The 26,504-nt window shown below is 43.0% G+C and overlaps 1 protein-coding gene across 5 annotated transcripts in view; it reads right to left on the bottom strand.

Annotated features, from left to right (window-relative positions):
- ATP2B1 (ATPase plasma membrane Ca2+ transporting 1) overlaps window positions 1-26,504 on the bottom strand; it is a 327,368-nt gene that overhangs the window by 213,364 nt on the left and 87,500 nt on the right. For 4 of the 5 annotated variants that reach the window (XM_073620194.1, XM_073620193.1, XM_073620195.1 and 1 more), the window contains one exon: window positions 24,156-24,591. In XM_073620194.1, the coding sequence (XP_073476295.1) occupies window positions 24,156-24,354 (199 nt within the window). In that variant the 5' untranslated portion in view covers window positions 24,355-24,591. Of the gene's footprint in view, window positions 1-24,155; window positions 24,592-26,504 lie in introns of those variants that run through there. The other variant, XM_073620197.1, reaches the window with a different exon arrangement.

Raw genomic sequence — 26,504 nt, 5'->3', positions numbered from 1 at the left:
AAAGAAGAAAGGTAACAGTGCTCTCTGCAGGGACAACTCAATCCATACACCAGGTCCACTCACAGGTGCCGAGGCTTGATGTGTCTCAACACACTCCAATGCAACAGTAGTAAGACGAGCCGGTAAAACTAATCCTTTAAGTTTCATTTATTGGTACATCAGAGTGACATTAAAACAAACTGACACGTCTCAGCAATAGCCTTAGTCGTAGCTAGCTTGAAACAGAAAATTATATATATATATATATATTCACAGAAAATTAACATATTTAACTGATACCACCAATTATTCAAGTGGTTAGTGACTACACCTGTTTTTAGCCAGCATGAGAAGGGGGAGACAAAGAAAGGCATTATAAAAAGTAATTTTGTTGAGCCAAAAAGAAGTGTAGAAAGAAAATGCTACATGAGATATTAGCACCTTATTACTCCAAGGGAGAAACGTATTCCTTAGGCCCCTTTCACACTGGGGCGGGGTCAGCGGTAAAGCGCCGCTATTTTAAGCGGCGCTTTACCGTCGGTATTTGGCCGCTAGCAGGGCGTTTTACCTCCGCTAACAGCCGAGAAAGATTTAAAAACCACCGCAAAGCGCCTCTGCAGAGGTGCTTTGCCAGCGGTATAGCCTCGTTGTCCCATTGATTTCAATGGGCAGGAGCGGTGTATACAAGGGAGTCTGTCATGCATAATTTATTGCAATCCTTTTTCAAAATCTGCGAAACGGTGATAGGTCTTTTTTTGTCCTTTTTAAAATAACATTTTGATCTCGGAGTCTGATAATATGTACCAGATGCAACCTCTGATAGGGAGGGGACACAATATCTAAAATATAGATTTACACAAACTATACTATATAGCTGGTTATTTATATTTTTCCACTACATATAGATATTGAATACATTTATTTTTTTTAACTTTAAAAATCATCTGCTAGAAGACTACGTAGAACCACAAAACATTACATATTTTTAAGCAGAGGCCCTAGAGAACAAAATTGTGCATGTTGAAAATTTTTATGCCACACGATATGTTTCAGTAGTATTTCAAATTCAATTTTTTAGGGGGAAAAATAAAATTTAATGAGTTTTAAAGTACAAAAACACAATACCCAATTGTTTGATAAAAAAAATAAAAAAATGATGTTGCTCCAAGTAAATGGATCCCAAACATGTCACACTTTAGACTTGTGTACGCCCGTGGAATTGGGCCAAACTAGAAGACATAAAAATCTCCACAGGCGACGCTTTAAAAGCCTTTACATTACCACCACACCAACAGTACAATTCAAAACAAGAGGGTTAGAGGAGCCCTGCTCCTGCGAGCTTACAATCTAATAGGGAGGAGCTGGTTAAACAAAAAGGTAGTGGGGATGAACTAATGAGGGAAATCGAAGATTAGGTTGTTAAATGAAGACAGGATAGTCCACCCTGAAGAGAGTTTTCAGGGATCGTCTAAAAGTGGACAGAGTAGGAGACAGCCGGACAAAAAGAGGTAGCGAGTTCCAGAGGATGGAAGAGGCTCTGGAGAAGTCCTAGAGACGAGCATGGAAAGAGGAGACAAGGGAGCTAGAGAGCAGAAGGTCTTGGGAGGAACGGAGAGGACAGTTTGGGTGATATTTGGAGATAAGACTGGTTTTGTAGCTCAGGACAGAATTGAATGGTTTTGTATGTTATTGTTCGTGTTTTGAATTTTATTCGTTGAGCAATGGGAAGCCAGTGGAGGGATTGGCAGAGAGGAGTGGCGGACACTGAACAGTTGATAAGGTGGAGGAGTCTGGCAGTGGCATTCATGATAGACTGAAGAGGGGATAGCTTGCGGAGAGGTAGGCCAATGAGGAGGGTGTTACAATAGTCAAGGCGAGAGATAACGAGGGAGTGAATAAGTTGCTTAGTGGTCTCAATGGTTAGAAAGGGGCGTATTTTGGAGATGTTTCAGAGGTGAAGTCTGGACGATTTGGACAGTGATTGGATTTGGGGCCGAAAAGACAGGTCAGAGTCTAGTATTACACCTAGTACCTTGGCATGAGGGGAGGGATTGATCGTTGTATTATTGATCTTGATGGACAAGTCAGAGCAGTTGAGATACCAGGATGATCCCTGTAAGTTATACAACACCCTTTGAGGTTTTTATCCTAATCAAAACAATTAGCCAACTAATTGATTAGGAAAATATATAAGTGTTAAAGTGGTTGTTAACCCACTGTACTAACAGTCATCCCCTCTGTATCATACGACAATTGTCACCTTGTCTAAAGTAAAAAAACTGCTGATCTGTACCTGTATAAGCTGCACTCCGAGCGCTCAGCTGACATGTCAGCTCCCTTGTTTCTCCAGCTCAGAGCTGAAGTGGGCAGGGCCAAGCCATCCTGGTCGGCCCCGCCAAGCAGGACGGGGGAGGAGAGGAGTGGAGACAATCAGCTGAGAGGTGGGAGCCATTTATACAGGTCAGCTGAGTTTTTACATTACACAGGGACAGATGTTCTAATACTACAGAGGAGATAAGATTTATGTAGCGATACGAGGGGAGCAGGAGAGGCAGGTGCAGCTACGAGCAGGGAGGGGAGGGGGGAGGAAGACAGAGGACACGGAGAGCTGCGAATGACGGAATCATGCAAATAGACCACAATGTCAGAGGCTCAGCAGCCATGATTATTGTGGTCTGTCTGCAGGGGGGAGGGTATAGACAGGCAGGATCAGCCAGGTTTTTTAGGGGGGCCAAATGACAGCACAAGCACTGTGCTGTAGAACATGCTTTAAAGGAATAGGATCAGGTTTTTTTGGGTTAACACTTTAGGGCGGAAGTTAGTTGCTCTTAGATTCTGCCTCCCCTCCTAGATTTTTCTACACTTCAATACCTACTTCATAGTTCAACAGTTATGCAAAGCTCATACATAAGTCATCAGCCATGCACATTATTATTGTTGCTCAAATGTGCATTCTATTATATACGTAATATTAAGAAAACAAAGGCGTACACCAACGCTTAAGGGTTGGTATACAGTATTTAACAGAGTTCCAGAGATGGACATACTTATCCACACATCAAGATAGACTAATGCCGCGTACACACAGGCGGACTTTGACCGGACTGGTCCGACAGACTTTCCGGAGGACTTTCGATGGACTTTTTAACCAACGGACTTGCCTACACACGATCACACCAAAGTACAACGGATTCGTACGTGATGACGTACACCGGACTAAAATAAGGAAGTTAATAGCCAGTAGCCAATAGCTGCCCTAGCGTCGTCTTTTTGTCCGTCGGACTAGCATACAAACGAGCGGATTTCTGGGTCCGGCGGAGTTACGACGTAAAGATTTGAAGCATGTTCCAAATCTAAAGTCCGTCAGATTTTCAACTGGAAAAGTCAGCTGAAGGTCCGATGAAGCCCACACATGACCGGATTGTCCGTCGGACCAGTCCGGTCAAAAAGTCCGCTCGTGTGTATGCTGCATTAGTCCCCATGCACACAGGGTGTTTTTACAGCTGCTTTTACCAGCGTCAGACTTTTTTTCGTAGCTTAAAAATGCCTCGTGTTATTCTAAACACACACACAAACACACACAAACACACACACACACAAACACACACACACACAAACACACACACACACAAACACACACACACACAAACACACACACACACAAACACACACACACACAAACACACACACACACAAACACACACACACACAAACACACACACACACAAACACAAACACACACACACAAACACACACACACACGCACACGCCAGCGAGTTTTGAACACCAGCGTTACAGCCCACTAACCCGCCCCTCCCCTTGTTAATGGGGACAAGGGCCTCTACTCGACAACCCTGGGTGGTGGTTGTGGGGGTCTGCAGGCAGGGGGCTTATCGGAATCAGGAAGCCCCCTTTAACAAAGGGGCCCCCAGATCCTGCCTCCCTATGTGAATGAGTAGAGGGTACCCCTACCCAGTCACCCCAAAAAAGGCAGTGTAATGTAAATAAAAACAAGAGACGGTTTTTACAAGTCTTACTAAAAACCTCCCACCTGTCTTCTCCGCCGTCGATCCGGTCCTCCAACTTTATCCCATCATTGTGCCAGCAGCTCCCGCTCTCTGCCGGTTCTTAGGCCTCTTGCATATGATACTCCTCTTTGAGCATCTATTTTTTCAGCAGTTTTTTTGTATGCATTTGCGCACATTTGCACGCATGTTCGTACGCATGCGTGCAACTTCTCGCATTCACAATAGGTTAATGGACATTAGCACGCAAATGTGCGCTTTTTTAATGAAGAATATACGGTGCTTGTTTATGCGCCTGTGTGCATAGGCACATACAATTAATGGGCTGTATTTTAGCCCAGTAAAAAAAATAAGCTGTACTGAGCTGTTGCAGTGTGCAAGAGACCTCCTATAGCCATGGGGCATGGCCATCCAGTGTCTCCATGAGACTATGCCCCTTGTGATGTCACAAGGAGCGGGGTCTCATGGTGACGTCACCGGATGGCCACGCCCCATGACTATATAAGGACTGGCAGAGCAGGCATCTGGCACAATGATGAGAGACAGCGTCAGAGGACGACTGGGTTGGCGGTGGTGAAGACAGCAGCGAGGAAGACCAGAGGGAGATTTTTAATAAAGGACTTGTCCAAAACCGTCCAGTTTTTGTTTACACTATACTGCCTTCTTTTCACATGGGTGGGCCAGGATCAGGGGGCTTCACTGTTAAAGGGAGCTTTCAGATTCTGATAAGCTCCCTGCCCACAGACCTCCACAAACACCGCCCATGGTTGTCGGGAATAGGCCCTTCTGCCCCCAACCCCAGCTGTCGAATGAGTTTTGCAGCGTTTTAGCAAAAAAAAAAAAAACGCTCAAACACAGAATAGCTGCTAGAGTTTTTTTACAGCTGATCAACTCCTCTCAAAACCCACTAAAAGCCTATGTGTGCATGGACACATAGAACATGCTGGGAAGTTTACTGGCTGCAGGAAAAAAAAAAAAAAAAAAAAAAAAGACCATGCCTAAAGCCAAAAACAGCAACTGTAAAAACGTCCAGTGTGCATGAGGCGTAAGGCTCGGTTCACACTGGGGCGACTTGGGTCGCCTGACAAGTCGCGCTCTATTCAGTGCAATGGAACCAGTCTAATCGGAGCGGCTTGCATTGACTTTAAAGAAGTCATTTGCAAGCTGCGCAGAAGTCGTGTGGGGCGACTTTGAAACTGTCCCAGTGTGAACCGAGCCTTATTGTCACAAAGCTTAATTGAACAAGCTGTAGTTAGAAGCTGATTGGTTACTAGACACAGCTGCACCAGATTCTGTGTGCACCAGTTTTAGTAAATCTCCCCCTAGGTCACCATCTTTTTGTCAATGTTTATCTAAGCATGCCAAAATTATTATGAAAAACCAAACAGTTTGGTAACTAAAATACTGTCATAAGTGAAAGTATATATACACACACACATACACACTTGCATGCATATACATTCATCACATTCTTTGCTATGCAAATATACACTGCATACATGACAAAGGATTCAAGAGCACTAGGGGTTAAACAGCAAAGCAGTGGTCATCTCCTTTCCAACTCCCCTGTCTGAAAGATGCTGCAGACCTTGCAAAATGGATGGGTTGTTTCATGCCAGTTAACTCATTTAGGTTACACTATTGTAAAAAAAAATAAAAAAAAAATAAAACGTTTACAAAATTTTGGTAAGAGGAAACTGAGCATAGGAAAAAGACCATTTTTTTCTCAATTATATTTATAGTCCTGACCATAAGACAACAAAGCCACTACATTAATGTATTGATCAATATAAAGCAGAGGATTTCAAATCATAGGCTCTATAGGCTGTAAACCAGAGCAACAGCTTAGAGTTGTAGACTGAGCCAGACAAATTTCCCCTCAAGGTCAAGGACTAGAGTCACCAGGACAAAGAGCGATACATCTGAAAAGACACAACTATAAACTTGGCAGAGGTTCTAGCCCTTTCCCACTTTATCCATAAATTACTTTGCATACACTTTAAAAGCTGAACACCGGGGGGGGGGGGGGGGGGTTAGCAGGGTCAAATGCTTGTTTATGCCTAGGGTGCCAGGCCCTTTTGACTTCCTTGTAAAAATCAGTTTCTTGCCATGATGTACAGGAAATAGGATCTTTAGTTTTTAATCTTGGGTTATATGCAGATACCTTCAGGTGACTGGCAAAAATAAAAGCTGCAGGGACTTCCCCAATATAACCCACCCCGTTCCCAGTTTGACTCAGTTTTGTAGCAAGCCATAGGGATATCATAACAGACGAAAGGGGGCTGTTGGTCAAAAATCCATTTTTTTTTAGTTGTTCAGAACACAATCTACCTTGGGACATCAAAAAACTGAGGGGTGGCAACACTACAAAAACAAAAAACGCCAACAGGCTTGAACATCCTTCTGGTAAAACTTAACATGTTAACATGTGGCAGTCTTGCAAATCTGAAAAACAAATGCCTGATGCTAAAAGTCCATTAAAATGGTTGTAAACTCCAATCTTTGACTTGTACTTATAAGCAAGCCTATAATAAAGGTTTACCTATAGGTACTGTAAATCAGAATGATGAATAAAAAAAAAAAAATTAAGGCCTCTTTCACACGGGACGGATCTGAGATGATCCACCCTGTGAACATCCGCTTGCTCAGCGGGGATCGCTCCGTGGATCCCCGCTGAGCAGGCAGATGACAGGTCCGTCGCTGCACACCTGTCAGAGCACAGCTCTCCCCTATGGGGGATCGGATGACGACAGACTGTAGAGTCCGTCGTCACCCGATCCGATAACGGATGGAAAAGTAGGTTTTTCCTCCGTTACACTTTTTCGGATCGGAGCGGGTCGGATGTCAGCGGACATGTCACCGCTGACATCCGCTGGTCTATGGAGGGTCCGCCTAAAACAACTGACAGGCAGACCTGAACGGATCGTTCGTCTGAAAGAGGCCTAAATCAGATTTTTTTTTTTTTATCAAATTTTATAAAATGCCTTTGGAGTAAAAAAAATCTACAGATATAGTTTTCTATTTAAGATACATTAATAATTTAGTTTATTCAGCATGAAATGGAGCTTAGTTACGTAGCATGAGGCTGTAAATTCTGCAATATTTACAGTAAACTTATTCAATGAATCCAGGCTCTGCAACCTGCGATAACATGCACTGCATTGATGCATTCACACAATTTCACAGTAGCCATGAGATAAAAGCGTTTAGGAATATTCCTTTATCCCACTGTTTTGCAAATTTATGTACACTTCAAACTGTATGATTGAATTGGTTCTTATATCGCTGTTTTACTAACCTGACAGCTGTTTGTTCCAAATAGGAAACCTTTATTTTGTTGTTTGTTTTGTTTGCAAATATTAAAAGATTCTAACAACCAGCAATAATAAGTCCTTACATTTAAAGAGCACCTGTCATTTCAGATCCATCATGGCAGCACCTGTTAGCAGGCATCCACTCACCTGCTGCCGCCACATCCCTCACCTTGTTGCGTCACTGCAGCATCACCAGCTGTCCCATTAAAGTGAATGGGACTGTCAGTGAGTCAACAGCGGGTCAGAGGAAGAGCCCCTGCGGGACAGATGACAGTTGCTCTTTAAAAATTAGGATTTAAATCACACCTTTTTTACTAGTGATTTAAATCAAATCCACCCTGCTGTAAAAATCTCCTAAACATGCACCGTTTAGGAGATATTTACTATATATGCAGTCGATGTCATCAGCGCTACGAAGGAATGGCCACCCGGTACGTTCCGTAAGAATACTGTGCCATAAATGGCGGCTCCATCGCGCATGCACGTGCGTGACGTCACAGCGCGCATCACTTCAAGACAAGGAAGGGACAGTTCTTTGGGATATTTCAGAGCAGGACAAAAGGGCAAGGAAAGAACAATGTCCTGTTTTGAATAGGAGGAAAACACCTTTGAGAGAAAACCAAGCTTAACCACTTCGGCTCCCCCCCCCCCAGTTCATGACCAGGCCATTTTTGCGATATGGCACTGCGTTACTTTTACTTACAATTGCGCGGTTGTTTTACACTATACACAAAAAAAAAAAAAAAAAAGTATGTCCTTTTTTTTCCCCACAATATTAGAGCTTTTTTTGGTGGTATTTGATCACCTCTGGTTTTTAATTTTTGCGCTATAAAATATATATATCTCTATAAATTTTTTTTTTCTTCTTCTTTCTGCTAGAAAACGCATCCAATTAAAAAAAAAAAAAAAACACAAACTACAAATTTAGGCCAAAATGTATTCTGCTACATAGTTTTGGTAAAAAAAATTCCCAATAGTGTATATTGATTGGTTAACGCAAAGGTTATAGCGTCTACAAGCTATGGGATATAATTTATGGACTTTTTTTTACTAGTAATGGCAGCGATTAGCGACTTAAGAGTGGGAATACGATGTTGCAGTGGACAAAATCGGACACCTGACACTTTTTAGGAACCCAGTGACACCAATACAGTGATTGGTGCTAAAAATATGCACTGTCACTATACTGACACTGGCAGGGAAGGGGTTAACATCTAGGGTGATCAAGGGGTTAAATGTGTGGCCAACATGTGCTACTGTGTGCCATTTTTAACTTCCTGCTTTGCAGCACATTGCTGCTGTCAGAACAAAACTCTGTTCACCTACACATGTCTCTTTGGTAATGTCTGGAGCCGATAGGCAGGTGCCGGCGACCAATCAGTGGCTGGCCGCCGTTGACTGGTTGGTGCTGCAGCTTGCTAATCCTGCCCATACCTAGTATGTAATCCGGCGCAGAGCAGCCGCCCTGCCACAATATATGTGCGGTGGGCCGTCGTAAAGCAGTTAAAAATACAACTAAAGGCAAACTTCTTTCGTTTTGGGTAGAGTGGAGAGGGATTAGGACCCATCAGTTTTTATTGATGTTTGCACCCTGTTAAGATTCACCCCTCCAAATTGTCCTCTTTACCATCATCATTGAAAGTAAAAGAAAATCCTCAAATTTTGGGGTGTCCCCAGAAAAGAGATAGGAAATCTTCCAACAGATTCTGGTGACCTGGGGGCTTCACAAGGAATTCCCTTAATTTGCAGGGATTTCCTCACTTCCTACTTTAACCACTTCAGCCCCAGAAGAATTTACCCCCTTCCTGACCAGAGCACTTTTTGCGATTCGGCACTGCGTCGCGTTAACTGACAATTGCGCGGTCGTGCGACGTGGCTCCCAAACAAAATTGACGTCCTTTTTTTCTCACAAATGGAGCTCTCTTTTGGTGGTATTTGATCACCCCTGCGCTTTTTATTTTTTGTGCTATAAACAAAAAAACGACAATTTTGAAAAAACACTTTTACTTTTTGCTATAATAAATATCCCCCCGAAAATATATAAAAAAAAAAACTATTTTTTTCCTCAGTTTAGGCCGATACGTACTCTACATATTTTTGGCAAAAAAACAAAAAAACAAAAAAAAAAAAAAAAAAAATAGCAATAAGCGATTATTGATCGGTTTCTGCAAAAGTTATAGCGTTTACAAATTAGGGGATAATTTTATGGCATTTTTATTAAATTTTTTTCTAAATGGCGGCGATCAGCGATTTTCATTGTGACTGCGACATTATGGCAGACACGTCGGACATTGACACATTTTTGGGACCATTGTCATTTATACAGCAATCAGTGCTATAGGGGTGCGCATCTTCACTGGCCTCACAATTTGATTACGATTATCCGGTCCACGATTTGATTCCACGAAACATCACGATTACTGCGCAAGGTTTTCATCCAAAAAAATTCAAGTAGTCAGAAGAACTCCATTTTTTTAATTTCATCTGTAAAAAAAAAAAAAAAAAAAAAAAAAAAAAAAAAAAACCACAACACTCCCTGCATGTAGCAAGGAGTAAACATAGTAGAAGAGGAGCTCCAGACTGACTGCAGACATGGCACAGGAGATGGTCAGCGACTGCAGACCTGCTGGACGTGGTAAGGGAGGTGCCAGACTGTCCTATGCTAGATGATCAATACCCCGCCCCGTCACCATATAATACTATTACAATTAGAGGTCTACCGATATATCAGCCGGCCGATATTTGGCTTTTTTTACTTAATCGACATCGGCCGATTGCGCTGATAAAAAAAAGCCGATTATAACTTCAGCGGGACTTGCAAATGACTTCTGTAATAGAAGTCAATGCAAGTTGTCTGAAGTTTTCTTTTCTCCTCCCTGGGCAGCCTGCCAAGTCTGATAAGAAGATACATTACATCTCTTCAGGTTCTTTTATCAATAGACTAAACTCCATGTGGAGGAGTTCAGTTTAACCATTTAAAGACTGAATCTTTTCTGACACTTGTTGCTCACAAGTAAAAAACCTGTATTTTCTGCTAGAAAATCACTTGGAACCCCCAAACATTATATTTTTTTTAGCAGATACCCTAGGGAATAAAATAGTGGTTGTTGCAATATTTTATGTCACACGGTATTTGCGCAGCGGTCTTTGAAACGCAATTTTTTTTAAAAAAATACACTAATGAAATAAAAAATAAATAAGCAGTAAAGTTAGCCCATTTTTTTTTCGTCCAAAACTTTTGATTACCTGTTTTTGTGTATTTAATATTTAAGATAGGAAAAAAAAAAATAACTATCTAAATTATACATACAAGTGAACTGATTGGAGGTTTGTTTTGTTTAATAAATGTTTAAATGTAAAAAATTCTGTATCACTTATTACTTAAGGTTGCTCTCATACTGGAGCGGGCATGCGTTGATGGTAAAACGCTGTTAGTCTTAGCGGCATTTTAGCGGTGCTATTTGGCTGCTAGCGGGGCGCTTATAACCCAGCTAGCGGCCAAGGAAGGGGTTAAATGCGCCCCTGAAGCGCTGCTGCCTAAACGCTTTGCAGGCGCTTCGGCAGCGGTGCGCATTCATTTCAATGGGCAGGAGTGGTGGAGGAGCGGTATACACTGCTCCAAAGATGCTGCTTGCAGGACTTTTTTTTTTTTTTTTTTAACATCCTGCTAGCGTATCGCCTCAGTGTGAAAGCACTCGAGCTTTCACACAGACTGCAGGGGAGCCGTTTTACAGGCACTATTTTTAGCCCAAAAGCGCCAGAAAAATGCCCCAGTGTGAAGGGGGTCTAACTGTTAGATTTTATGAGATGAAGGGGGAAAAAAAAAAAAAAAAAAAAAAAAAAAAAAAAATCGGCATCATACATCGGCCACCGCGATTTCTAAATATCGGCATCGGCCAGAGAAAAACCCATATCGGTCGACCTCTAATTACAATAGCGCTCCCCTGCCCAGTGTCACAACGGACCAATTCCCATCCTTGTCGACCAGCATCCACACAGTCCTCTGCTCTTCCCCCCACCTCTACACTGAGCATGCAGATAGGGCAATAAAACAAAAAATGGTATGCCGTGCTTTGTGGTGACAAATGCACAAAAGAGTCTTATTAAGTAGAGAATAAATATAGCACTGAAATATATAAATCTGTGATCTGATTAAAAGAAATCTTGTGTATTCAAAGCAATTCCAGTGCTGAGAGTGCTCTGCTGTGTTCAAATCATTCCTGATTTCTGGTGAATGCACCAGATGCACGGATTCCTGTGTAAATGACACTGGCAGTGAAGGGGTTAACCACTAGGTGGCAGTGTAGGGGTTAAGTGTGTCCTAGGGGTGTGTTCCTAACTGTGAGGGGCATGGCTGTGTGTGACATGTCACTGATCCCTGCTCCGATGACAGGGAGCAGAGATCAGTGACACTGTCACTAGGCAGACCGGGGAGATGCTTGTTTACATTAGCATCTCCCTGTTCTTCCTCCCCGTGAGGCGATCGCGGGTATCCCCGCGAAGTGGGGACCGCACGACCCGACTCACGGAGCTTGCCGGAGCGCGCGCGCCCGCTGGCCGCCTCTTAAAGGGGAACATACAGGTACACGATTCTGCCTGTACGAGCCCTTCTGCCGCAGTATATCTGCGTGAGGAGGTCAGCAAGCGGTTAAGGCTCCATACACACTAGGAGCTGCTAGTGTGCTGGCTTCTACCAGTGAATAGCCGACACAAGGCGGTCGCCACATCCTTAAACGATGACTCATCAGCTGTCAGCGGGATTTCCAGCTCACTAAACAAAAGAATGCCAAGTCTGGTACGGATTTTAAGGGGAACTGAACAAAACACACCCACAGACTACAAAAGTGTGCATGGACACATAAGAGAATAGTTGCTTCTAGAAGAGGGAAAAAAAAAAAAAAAAAAAAGCCTTAAAAAGGAGCAGCTTTTTTTAAGCTAGTTGCATTGTGCATTAGACCCCAGGAAAACCTTGTCCTTGGAGTGTTAGGAAAAGGCTCTTTACAGGATAAGGTTGCCAACTTGAGATCCTCAATGCAGAGGTTATAGCAGAAAGGAACGCCAACTTGCCAGTGAGGTAACAGAAGGTAATAACCTAACAGGCTTGAGGAACAGCTTTTTTTTTTTTTTAAAAAGGGGGACAAAACTAGATGCAGGTCCCGTGGAGTTACACTACAGGGGAAGTGTGCGACACCCTGCATACATAATCAACGAAAGATTAAAGTGATTGTAAAGTCTCATTTAAAAATGCTCCTGGCCCCTCCCTCCTGTTGAGTGCCCCCAAAGCAAGCAGCTTGCTATGGTGCCCCGCCCCCCCCCCCCCCAGCAGCGCTGCAGCTCCGCGTGTCCAGACACGGAGCTGCCATTTGGCCCCGTCCCCTCTCCCTCCTGACTGGCTGACAGCCGCAAATGGCGCCGCTGTGTCATAGCCAATCAGGAGGGAAAGCCCTGGCCACCTGAAGGAACCGTGGACATCACTGGACAGAGATGGGGCTCAGGCAATTATTAGGGGGTGCTGCTATGCACAGAAGACTTTTTATCTTAATGCATAGAATGCATTAAGATTAAAAAACAGCCTTTACAACTCATTTAACAGTTTCTTACACAGAACAGCCAAGGCTGAGATTTGTTCTTTAAAGGTTACTCAAGGCCAGATGGTAATCCATACCAGACCATCCATGTGCAATAGTAGACTGAGAAGTGAACTTCCTAGCCTACAAAGAGGATTGGGTTTACCATAACTGTTAAAAGAGGCAGTAAACTTCCATCTTTTAATTTTACCTATAGGCAAGCCTAAAGAGGGACCCTGTGGATAAGAAGTTAGGTGCCCTCTTCAAGGATTTTGTGACTTGGCAGGCCCTGCCATGCTTCCAGGACAAGAGCGGAGAGACACAAAATTTGTTATGAGACAGGAAGATCCTGGATGCAAGGTCAGGCCTATGTACTCCAATCTGACTCTGTTGAGGTTGAGAACCCGACTGAAGCTCTGTAGTCACTGTCTGCTGGACCTAGGTAGAGGGATAGAGAGGAATAGGGAGGAGTGATCCTTTAATAGGAGATCATCCAGGTAATCCACAACGTGCATCGCCTGGAGACTGGGGCAAGGAACTTGGAGAAAATTCAGGGAGCTGTGGGTATGCCAAAAGGGAGGGCAACAATTTGGTAATGTTGATTGTCCACCACAAAACTTAGATAGCATAGTGGAGGGTAGATGGCAATATGCATGTAAACACCATGGATGTCTTGAAGCCAGAAAGTCACCCAGAATGAGGGAGGTAATGACTGACCTGGCTGATTCCATGAACACTGAACCCAAACTAACAAGTTGTGAGTTTTCAGATCCAGAACAGACCAATCTTCTCCATTTGGTTTGGGAACCCTGAACAGGTGTTCCTTGCTTGGGACAGGGGCAACACCTTGTGAGAGGAGCTACTGAACAGCAGTAAGAACCATCCTTCCTCGTGGGGAGAGTTGCAAATATGAGAACATGAAGCAGAGGATGCCAAGCCTGAAACCCCAGTTTGCAGCCCCTGGAAATGATACTCTGGACCCAGATATTTGAGATATCCTAGGATCAGAAAACTGAAAAGGCTGACAGACGTACCGCTACGCTGAAAAAAAAAGAAGACTCACCTTCATTGGGAATAGAGCATGGAACCAGGTCTTTCAACAAAAAAGTTTGTTCCAGACTTTTGCTTGGTGCTGGAGGCCAGAAAGGGCCAAAAGAAAATGATCCTAGTTATAGGAGTAGAAGGTCTACCAGCAGAGGCATGGGCCTCCTTTCTTTGGGAGAGCAAGTACACCTACGCTTAGTGATCTTTGATGTATCAGAGGAAACAAAAAAGTGGTTAGTCTTCAAAAGGACAGACGGTATGCATTTCTTGCATGCGAGTTTGGCTGACGGCATACAAACCAAAAAATCCTACACATGGATGGAGAGAAGGCCTCATCCTGGAGATTTGATGGGAGTGTCATCTGTCAAGCCCTTAACGCAGTAGGTCAAGGCTACAGGTAAAGGCACTCGTTTTTGGTGAACATAGTAAACCATTGAGATGGAGCTAGTGTCAGAGAGCTTACCTGATTGGGCGTTGGTGCACGCGTTCCTGCGGGTGCTCGGGCGCCTGCTTCTATGAGCACTGGTGGCGGACGCTGTGGTGACCGGGCGCGTACGCCTCGTGGCGCTGGTGTGCGTGCCGCTGTCCTGGGGCGCGTGCTGGTGCCTGTGCATAACGGCGCACGCACGAACGCGGCGTTTGGCTCCAATCAGCCTATTTAGGCTTACTTCTCCCTCTGATCAGTGCTGCCTGATCAACAGCTCCGTGCCTAGTTCCTGTTTCCTGTTCCTAGTTCCTGTGATTCCTGTGTTCCTGATCTGTTGACGACCCGGCTTGCCTTCTGGACTCTCCTGACCTCCGCCTGCATTTGACCCCGGCCTGTTTTTGACCTCGCTTCTGCCTGCTCCTTCTGTACCTCTGCTGCCCGCCTGTTGCCAAACCCAGCCTGTGCATTAACCTGTCTCCAGCTTCTGCTCAGCATCTGTTGCCTGTACCGCTGACTATCATCTGCTGTCTGAAAACTGCTAGCCTCCGCATCACGGACTCCTGCACAGGCTCTCATACCACTCCGCACTAGTGGGCCGCCTGTCTGCTCTACCAGGGGCCGCGAGTCGGATACGTAAGGGAGCCTACCCTCTGCCCAAGTGGACTCTCCGGTCTGGTAAGTGAGAGACCTGACAGCTAGGGTCTCAAGTCATGCACTTGGTTGAGGCAGAAAGGGTCCGGCAAATAGCAGGCCCTGCCATGCTTCCATGGCTAAGTCACAAAAGCCTTGAAGAGGGCACCTAACTTATTATCAACAGTGTTCCTCTCAGGGACTTAAAGAATCTTTTGAAGACAAGAGATGACCGGGCCCACTACAGGCACCAACTAGTTGTTGCATGAAGCTCTCCTTGACAGGGAGATCAAATAGCTTTTTGGGGTGAAAAACCACAGTACAGGACAGGCTCTAATAGTACGTGTTCTTGACAGGTCTTAGCAGGCTTGCGCAACTATAGGGACCCCAATACAGGAGACCTTGGGGTGAGCAGACCCAGGTTGCTCTACTGCTAAACAAGAGTGGACAGCATCAATAAGGATATCAATGGTATGCCTAAAGCCGAGTATACAATAGAAGAATTTCAAACAACAATTTTCATTGTAAAAACCTTGTAAAAACATTTGTTCATTTGTTCTAATCATTCATGGGGTCTAATAGAAATTTGTTTTTGACTGCAGTGATGAGAAAAATACAAAAGAGCAGGAAGGAAATTCTCTCAAATGTATGGGGTATGTATGCAGTTCTCATTGTATAAAGTGCATTCATTTCAAAAGCAAATGTTAAAAGCAAAACAAATTGTGTTCGAAATACTAGGGTATAGCCAGTTTAAACAGTTAACTACACTTTTGTTGGTCAAATAAAAAAGCTTTTTGTTGCAGATTCCTACCAGTTTCTGCTCTGAAGAAAAAGCAATTTGTCTCTTTTGGATACCGATTCTGAACTGCAGTGACCTTTTCATCAATCAGCTGATGCACTTGCTGTTCCAATGAGGAAAGCTGCAAGCTCTGCGTTCCTCAGAAGTGATTAACTCTTTAGGAGAGGATGCCTAAAATCTGACTTGCATCACAGTGCAGACTTCTGGGAAAATCAGTGAGTCAAACAAGCAGGAAATTACATTTTTAGGGTGTTTCAATCCATCAACTGTACAGAAGGTTTCCAAGATGCCATATTGCATGCAATTGTACAGTACTAAATAGTAAGTAAAGCTTATTTTTACTAGCATTAAATTGCAATATGGCTTGAGCCGCAATTATATATTCTACTTTTTTTATTGGCTATATTTTTTCCCCAAGAAAGTGGAGTTACCCTCTAAGCCAGGGATATGCAATTAGCGGACCTCCAGCTGTTGCAAAACTACAAGCCCCATCATGCCTCTGGGTGTCATACTTGTGGCTGTCAGAGTCTTGCTATGCTTCATGGAACTTGTAGTTCTGCAACAGCTGGAGGTCCGCTAATTGCATATCCCTGCTCTAAGCTTTGCTGAAATTTAAGCCAAAGGCAACTCATCCTGATCCAATTCCTCAGCCACTGTGTCCGATGCCAAGGCAAATTCAGAATCCAACCCAGGAGGGAAGACTGAGGCACTCACTTGTGATCCCTTTTTATCTATGGCCTCCAAAAAGAACCATATCAGACACTGTCGCTAAAAATTCCTACTAGGATCTCTCTCTACCTAGTCCCTCAAGCCCGCAGGCTGTCTCCGTGCTATGTGACCTGCTTCTGCAGCCTACTCTATGGTGCTACAGCTGTTGCAGACACTCTGGAATCATCAAGTACAATGCAGGAAAGGAAAACACACAAGCCAGAGCATAAGGGAGAAGAGGTGAGCACCAACTGCTTGGGGAGTAAGGGATTTGTGACTGGTTCCCTAGGAATAAATGAGCATTTTTTTAACCCAATTCATTTTTATTATTCATTTTTAGAACTTTAACTCTTTTTTTTTTTTTTGAAGAGTTGAAAAGTTCTAAAAATGAATAATAAAAATGTATCTGGTTAAAAAATGCTCATTTATTCCTAGGGAACCAGTCACAAATCCCTTACTCCCCAAGCAGTTTATATAATAGATATTTCTCCAATCGTCAAAACAAGCGTATTTGACAGACAAATAATTCAGTATACCTACAATGTACATCAAAACCGATGTACTATGACAAACATGTGGAAAGTAACGTTCACTGCTTGACCTATTATTCAATAAAATATTTTATACTACGCTACAAGTGTAAGCCTAGTCATTGCTCATACAGTCCCTGAAAAAAGTCTTTTCGCTTGTGTACAAATTGACCTGAAGTGCCGCTAAAATATATATTTCTAATCAAGATTTTGTTACAAGAAATGGGTCATTTTAATCCCAACAGCTTTTGTAATAATGTTTCAGTGCAAAAAGAAACTGACAAAAAAGTATTCTAATACTCACAGCTTGGTAAAGCCCATTGAGTCAATTTTTGCCAAGACATAAGCGTTGTCGCCTTGTTATATGAGCTTCACCTGTGACTAATAATGGATCAATTAGGTCTCAGGTGTGTATAAAAAGAACACCAGTACACTAGACCTTCTCAACTGCAACTAGACCTCTGCAAACATGCCTAAGATTCACCCGGAGACTAAAGTGTTGATCATCAAGAGGCTGAAGACCAGATCCACTGCTGATGTGGCAGACACCTTCAATGTGTCTCAGCGTCAAGTTCAGAGGATAAAAAAAAAAAAAAAGAAGATTTGAAGAGACTGGAGACATTTTGGACAAGGCCAGGTCAGGCCGACCCCACAAGACAACTGCTTGAGAGGACCGTTTGTTGGCTCGAAAATCCAAGGCCAGCCCATTTTCCACTGCAGCAGAGCTCCACGAGACCTGGTCACCTGAAGTCCCTGTGTCAACCAGAACAGTTTGTTGGATTCTGTCTCAAAATGGCCTCCATGGTCGAATCAGTGCCCATAAGCCAGCACTAAACAAAAGAATTGAAAAAACGTGTGGCATTTGCCAAGGGCCACAGCCTGCTAAAAGGATGGACTCTGGAAAAGTGGCAGAAGGTGGATTTTTCAGATGAATCTTCTGTTGAATTACACCACAGTCTCCGCAAATATTGCAGGAGACCTACTGGAACCCACATGGAGCCGAGATTTACCCAGAAAACAGTGAAGTTTGGTGGAGGCAAAATCATGGTCTGGTGTGTTACATCCAGTATGGGGGTGTGCGAGGGATCTGCAGGGTGGAAGGCAACATCAATAGTCTAAAATACCAAGAAATCTTAGCTACCTCTTATATTCCCAACCATAAAAAAGGCCAAGTTTTGCAGCAGGATGGTGCTCCATCGCATACTTCCATCTCCACATCAAAGTTCCTTAAGGAAAAGAAGATCAAGATGCTCCAGGATTGGCCAGCCCAGTCTCCAGACATGAACATCACTGAGCATATGTGGTGTAGGATGAAGGATGAAAGATGAAGCATGGAAGACTAAACCAAAGAATATTGATGAACTCTGGGAGGCATGCAAGACTGTTTTCTTTGCTATTCCTGATGTTTTCATCAATAAATTGTATGAATCCTTGCCAAACCGCATGGATGCTGTCCTTCAAGCTCATGAAAGTCATGCAAGATATTAAATTTGGATCTCACAGCACCACTACTTAATTTGCTGACATTTTTGGATTTTCAGTAAAGTTGTTCAATTTCTGTATAGGCAACAAAACTTTTTTGTCTTGCCAAAATTTGACCTGTGTCTTGATTAAATGATAAATCTTTTTTCAGTGAAACTAATTTATTTCAGTGCATTAAACATCATTTGGGATGGCTTTAGCTTTTCATATGAGCCATTTCTAACACCAATTGATTAATTAAAAGTCAGGTTAATAGCAGGAGTTTCTACAAAGAAGCGACAAGACTTGTCAGGGACTGTAGTAACTTACTGCGATTACTTTACTTACTGCTAATAATTATGCAGATAGGTGGAAAATATAAGTACCTCTTGCCTAAACCGTACAGACAGTAAAGTTTCCAAACCCATTAACAAGAAAGCAGTCCATCTAGTACTAGGGAGGGCAGCACTAGGCCTGGTGTTGCTAACCACATAATCCAAGTTCTTTTAAAGCAGAAATTCAGTCATTTTTTTTCCATCTTGCCATCAAATCCTCTGCCCTTAAAGGGGTTGTAAAGATAAAAATTTTTTCACCTTAATGCATTCTATGCATTAAGGTGAAAAAACTTTTGACAGTACCGCCGCCCCCAGGCCCCCCGTTTTACTTACCTGACGCCTCGAATGTTCGCTGCTCGTCCTCGTCATCTTCATTGCAGCTCAGCCTGGTCGCTGATTGGCTGCAGTGGATGGATTGAAAGCAGCGCAGCCATTGGCTCGCGCTGCTGTCAATCACATCCGATGACGCGGCGCGCCGGGGGGCGGGGCCGAGTGATACAGCGAGCGGCTATAGCCGCCGGCTGTATCACGGGAGCGCGCCCGCAAGCACTCACCACCATGCGAGGGAGCTCGCATTAAGGTGGTAAATGCTTGCGGGGAGGACCTGAAACAGCCGCCGAGGGACCCCAGAAGACCAGGTTCGGGGCCACTCTGTGCAGAACGAGCTGCACAGTGAAGGTAAGTATGATATGTTTGTTATTTAAAAAAAAAAAAAAAAAAAAAAAAAATTACCTTTACAACCCCTTTAAATCCAGGAAGTGAGCAGGCAGCAGCTTCAGCTGCCCAGTTAAAATTTTTGCAGCCAGACTCAATGGAGGGAGATTTCTGCAGCATATTTGGCAAGTACAGAATCACAGTATATATAAAATATGCAAAGTGGTTGGAGGGAAGCTTCAGAATGGCAGAGGTTATTATTACAAATTATGTGAACAGACTGCAGTTCCTCTTTAACGTTAGTGGGTTAATTTATATGCTGAAATGTTGACTTTTCTCTAGTTAAAAGGATAATTAACCTGGTTTGTCCACGCTTCCATTGTAAGTTAGTGAATATTTATTTTTGAGTAATGAGTCTGCATGCCTGGAATAGCAATCTGATAGCGGGAACATATACAGCACTGTGCAAATGTTTTAGGCAAGTGTGAAGAAATGCAGTAAAGTAGGAATGCTTTCAAAAAAATACATATTTTTATCAATTTACAAAATGCAAAAGTGAGCGAACAGAAGAAATATCTAAAATCAAATCAATATTTGGGGTGACTACCCGTTGGCTTCAAACCAGCATCGGCTTTTCTAGGTACACTTAGCTTTTGAAGGAACTCTGCAGGTAGGTTGTTCCAAACCTGTTGGAGAACCACCAACAATTCTCCATAGGTCAAGTTAGAGCTATATTGCGTAGTTCCCTCATAGCCCATATTGACTTTCATAGTGTCTAGCAGCAGATAAATAGGAATTAACCAGCATTTAACCCTTGCAGTGCAGGGGGAGCCCCACTGCAAGAAAATATTTTTTTTTTTTTTTTTTTTCCCCTGGTGTTCAGCTTTAATCCACAAGGACACTTTTTTAGGATACGGGCATTCAAAAAGTGCAGTAATCTGTTACAATCTTTGATAGACACATTGGGGGATATGTACAGATTCTGCACAGCAAAGCAAGGCTAAACAAGAATAAGGAGTCAGATTATAGATTTTTGATAACTAGGCAACTTCATTCAACACCTTCCTCCCATAGGTTCTCTAAATCAGCTCTGCAACAATTAAACCTGCCGCTGACCACCACTTGTGCTTCTGTTAATAGCCAATATCTCTGCGACTTGTTGCATTGAACTAAAAAGGGCAGCCCGATTTGTGTCCAATTTCATCGACACACGTCACCAGTAGAGTGGCAAAAAAAAACACCTTTACTAGACAACAGCACACAGTTTCTCAGTCACCATTTAATACAATTAGACATTCGAGATGACCAAATTGGTGACTGAATATTTAGAAGGCAAATCAAAATTAATTTAAAAACCAGCAATAAAGCATTTAGCTAGAGGGAGAGAAAAAAAAAAAAAAAAAAAAAAAAAAAAACACACACACACACACACACACACACACACACACACACAACAACTTTCCATATCTGTCCAAACAGCAAAGAATGAATCTAACAAATGTGGTTTAAAGGAGAAGCTTTTGGCCCTACTTCTGTAGGTCACAGGAGTGCACTTTGTTCTGCAAAGTTCTGCCATATTTGATGGAATCCAAGATCACCAAGGTATGGGTTTAGAACGCATTGGACAATTATCAACATCTAGAAAAGTCCATAAAGGCAAGTCCAGTATAGAATGTAATTGGACCAGGGCTGTGATCTGAGCAGCTTTGTAAGAGACTTCAGTATGAATTATAGCATTAGCACCACCATAATATACACTCCCTGTGGAAAATTGTAGGTGTGGAGAAATACAGTGGCATTAGCAACTTGGCAGTTCTGTTAGAAGTAAAGCTACAGTATAGGCAAAACGTTTTTTTTTTTCCCCCCCATTTTTGATAGAGCAAGAGGGCTATAACCCGTGTAAGGTTTATTTTGCCATCTTTGTCCCATTGGGGAGAATGACCCTCTCTTCTTGTCCTATATCCAAACAGGAAGTGAGAGGAAATTTCCCCCCCCCCCCCAGGTCACCAGAACTAGTGTCCCCATTGGAAGATTTCCACTCTATTACTTTTCTGGGGACAACAACCCAAAATTTGGGATTTTACTTTCACTTTCAATGAGAATGGTAAACAGGACAAACAGGGTCAATCTCCCTAAAGGGGGCACAAACAGCAATACTGAGGTGTTCTAATCACTCTCCACTCAATCCAAAAGTAAAAAAAAAAAAAATTTCCCTTTAGTATAACTTAAAGTTCACCTTTACAGAAAAATCTGCAAGGTGAACTTACACAGGATTCCCTCCTGCCTCAAGGCGCCCCCCCCCCCCCGCCCCCCCGATCCCGCAGACCTGGACCACAGCAATCCCTCGTTTTGAGCCCCGGTATATCTGCATCAAGATTCCTGGACTTAGAAATCCTCTGCATCCATGTGTCTTTGCGGCTGCCGATTGGTCTGCGCCGCCCATGTGACGGCGCTGACCAATTAGAATTTTTCAAAACGTCCCTCCTGACGAGGTACATTTTGTACATTCAAACAGAAAGAACTAAAACAGAATTGAAAAAGGCAAGACATCTTGTCAGATTTTTAGGTCTTTGTACCTGTTGCAAATTCTCCTCCACGTATAATGGGTTGTAAACCCTCTTATATACACACAGTGAAGGGAATAGCCTCAGGTGATCAAGATTAAACCAATCCTCCTACATAGGTTTTACTTGTTTATCTGCATTCTCTTGTCTACAGCCAGTCAAAACTGCACAATTGTGATAAAAATCCTTCTGCATCCATGAAGAGTACAGAGGAGGGGGTAGTGAGCTGCAGTTATAGCTCTTATACACTGTGTGAGATGATGGGAGGAAAGGGTCCCTCCCCCTCAACATAGGCACTAAGGAACATGCAGAGCTGTATTCTGAATAGACAAACTCCACACTGAGCTCTCTCCCTGTCACAAATTGCATCTCATGTGTTGGAAAAACCTCTCAGAAGAAGCGACTCCAGAGAGAAAGACACTTAGAGCTGTGGAGAGACACAAGTAAACACTGCAGATATATGTGCTTTGTGCACATTTCATGACTGTTTACAACCACTTCATGGCTCCGTTCACATCTTGGCGTATGGGGCGACAATCTCAGTAAAATCGCACAAACAGAATTGTGGGATGCCTGTCGCCCAAAAGAAGCTCTACTTCTTTTGGGCGACAGGCATCCCGCGATTCTGTATGCACAATTTTACCGCAATTGTCGCCTGATGAATCACGGCAACATCGAGACATGTTTGAGGTGCTATTGAAAGTGACTGAACGCACAGGCCTCCCACAATTTAATTTTGAATCGCTGGCGGAATCTATGCGATTCAAAACTTGGAGATGTGAACGGAGCCTAAGCTGGTCATGGATATAGATAGAAAAAAATAAATAAATCTGACAGCAGGGAATCCCCTACCATGGAGTCATGAGTGAAAAATTTCCAACAATCCAGTTCAAGAGCAGCTTAGATCGACATCCCTGCTGAATCGAACAATCTATGGCCAGCTTTACTGTCTGGTAAAAGCACGGTATTCAAACACTCGGGAACTGAGTATTTCCAGATGGCTCCGAACTGTTCCGAGTGTCACCGGCTCCCCAGCACCTCTGGCCAAATGCAGTACTGCACACCCCATTGGCTTGAATCTTGCTCGTTTTGCGAGACAGTCGCAAACCGAGTCAGAATTTTTTTAAAAAAAGTTGCTAGTCTTTCAAAACGCTCATTAACCGCGTTACTTGTAAACCAAGGTTCCACTGTATATAGGAACACTGATCTGTCCCCTCCCCTAGTCAGTCCCATCCCTCCCCAGTTAGAATCACTCCCTAGGACAAACATTTAACCCCTTGATTGCCCCCTAGTGTTAACTCCTTCCCTGCCAGTGACATTTATACAGTAATCAGTGCATTTTTATAGCAATGATTGCTCTATAAATGTCACTGGTGCCAAAATAGTATCAAGTGTCCAATCTGTCCACCGCAATGTCACAGTCACGATGGGGGGGGTTGAAATCGCCACCATTACTAGTAAAAAAAAATAAAAATAAAAATGCCATAAATCAATAACCTATTTTGTAGGCGCTATCAATACATGCTTACTGCAATTTTTTTACCAAAAATATGTAGAAGAATACAGATTGGCCTAAACTGAGGAAAAATTTAGTTTCTTTTAAAAATTGAAATATAATTTATAGCAAAAACAAACGTGTTTTCAAAATTGTTGCGCTTTTTTGTTTATAGCAAAAAAATAAAAACCAGCAGAGGTGATCAAATACCACCAAAAGAAAGCTCTATTTGTGGGGAAAAAAAAAATTATAAAGATCATTTGGGTAAAGTGTTGCATGACCGCGCAATTGTCATTCAAAATTTTACAGCGCTGAAAATTGGCCTGGGCAGGAAGGGGGTGAAAAGGCCCGGTATTGACGTGGTTAAAAATGAGGATTTAAAATAGAGTTGATTTAAATCAAGCCTTTTTACTATCGACTTAAATCATGATTTAAAATCGACTTGATTTAAATCAAATCCACCCTGTGCAGGACCTATTTTTTTTCTCATGCACCGATGAGCAGTGATGACCCATTCAAAATTGTTGCATTTAGCCACATGAAACCATTTTGGATAAAAAAAAAAAACACTGAAATTCAAAACCTAACAGGCTATACAATAAATGTGTCAGAGGTTTCCTTACCATCATGCGGTGAGGTTTTCAATCTACTACATATGCCGAATACATCTCCATAGCATTCTTGAATTTTCTGTAATGCATCTGTGGATCTTAATTCCATAAGGTCCCGGAGCCCTTGAACAGTGATCCCAAATTCTCCACCATGGTTCGTTTCGTTTGTAGAGTTTTTTACACCACTGTATGCAACCGAATTGTTCGCCATTTCTGCCACAATCCCTTTGGGCAGGCAAGTAGGCAGAGGTCAGGAAATCCAGCTGGGAAGGGGTCTTCACAGCAAAAAAAAAAAAAAAAAAAAAACACAAAGCCTCTTGTCAAACACTATATCACGTGCATTTTAGGGGATATTCAAAAAGCCTGAAGGGTAATTCCACAGATATGTCTTGAATACTGTTCCATGGTAAACAACGGCATTATATTATGAAATTGCATCCAAAAAAGTCTAGGAAGAGAAAAAAAAACAATTTTACAGGTGTGAAAATGACTACTACAATCAGATTGTTAAGTGTATGGTCAGTCTTAGAGTCACCATATTTGATGTGAAAGTGTGCCTTCAAATCATAATACTAAATCACCATCATAAGCTCTTTTCACATACAACTTAATAAAAGCTATTATACTAGCCATTCAAATTCATCATTTGAGGACCAATCTGACATAATAGGTGGTCCATATTCTCACCATAAGAGGATATGCAGCAACTTAAATAGTTTGTAAAACAAAAAAGCCAACTGACAAATTGATATGCATTACATTCCAACCTGTGATTTTGATGTTAAAAGGTTTAAAATTAGCATGGTGGTATGGTCTTATAAGAATATGATCATACAATTAGCATTCCCAGATATTTAAAAAAGATCTTCATATCTAAATCTACGTAGACATGTAAAAACTAGAACTCATTTTAAAGCCTCCTTCGCACCATACATGCAGAAAAACTGATGGAACACACAGATTTGACTTGCATGGGGCTTGTTCACGCCATATGCAGAGACGCATATTGTTCTCTATGTACCCTGTTCACACTATAACCCTGGAATTAGGCATGTTTTTTTTTTCTGCACAGAAATATGAAAAAAAAAACAAAAAAAACAAAAAAAAAAAACCACACACACACACAAAACCTCTATATGTGCCCTGTTCACACCATAGAGTTGAAGTTGCGCCATTTTTTTCTGCGCAGAAAACTGTATACACCGCAGAGAAAAAAATCTGCATGCAATACCATTGTTATGGTGTGAACAGGGCACAGAGAACAATGGTTTTCCTTGTAGGCCCCTTTCACACGATCAGACCGTTCAGGTCTGCCTGTCAGTTTTGACGGCGGACCTGAACGGGCGCTCCATGTTAGCCTGTGGAGCGACGGATGTCAGCGGAGACATGTCCACTGACATCCGACCCGGTCCGATCCGCAAAAAGCAGATGGATGGCCCTAAGTCCAGATCCGTCGCTGGCGGATCGGATGAGATCTGATGAAAAACGGACATGCTGTCCGTTTTCATCCGATCCCTCCATAGGCAGCAGTGGCGCCTGACAAGCCACTCCCCGCTCAGTGAGCAGGGAGGGACCTGTCATCTGCTGGCTCAGCGGAGATCAACGGAGAGATCGCCGGCGGACCGAGGCGGGCTCCGTGAAAACGGAGTCCGCCTCGTGTGAATGAGGCCGCAGGGACCGGTGCAGAAAAACTCACGTCTCTGCACATTGTGTGAATGAGGCCTAACGCTCAATACAGAATTCAAGTTAAACGACCTGTGGTCACCATGATCTCAAATCTAAAGTCAGTCAGAATACTAATCTAATTAGAGCAATAGAGCTTACTTTCATAAAAATTTGGTTACTCAATTTATTCACACCCTAAAACAGCCGATATGGATCAATTGTGAGATATCCAATACATGTTCAGACACCTGTTCATTACAGCACTTGGTATGAAGCTACTGTAATATAACTAACATTATCAGGTATGGGTTTTGTTACCATTAAAAAAAACTGTTCAAATTAACCACTTGCCGACCAGCCGCAGTCATCATACTGCGGCAGGTTGGCAAGGCTGCGCCAATTGCGCCGTAGGTGTACTTCGGGTTCTTACACTGCGATTTGTGGGCATGCGCCCATTGGCTAGTGGGAGAGCCAATCAGCGGGTCCGGCCGCTTGCGATCACCAGTGTGACAAAACAGGGATCTGCCATAGTAAACAAGGCAGGTCTCCGTTCTGTCAGGGGATGACACATGGATCCTGTCTTTCTGCTATGCAGGAAGATGGATCTGTGTGTTCCAGGCAGCCCATCCCCCATAGTTAGGACACAGTGTAAAGCTGGCCATACACCATACAATTTTCTTATTCAATTTTTTTTAG

Source organism: Aquarana catesbeiana, linkage group LG03 (genome assembly GCF_042186555.1).
Source record: "Aquarana catesbeiana isolate 2022-GZ linkage group LG03, ASM4218655v1, whole genome shotgun sequence".
NCBI classification, from domain to species: domain Eukaryota; kingdom Metazoa; phylum Chordata; class Amphibia; order Anura; family Ranidae; genus Aquarana; species Aquarana catesbeiana.
The sequence above is the reverse complement of the archived record's forward strand: the minus strand, read 5'-3'. Positions and strand labels throughout refer to the sequence as shown.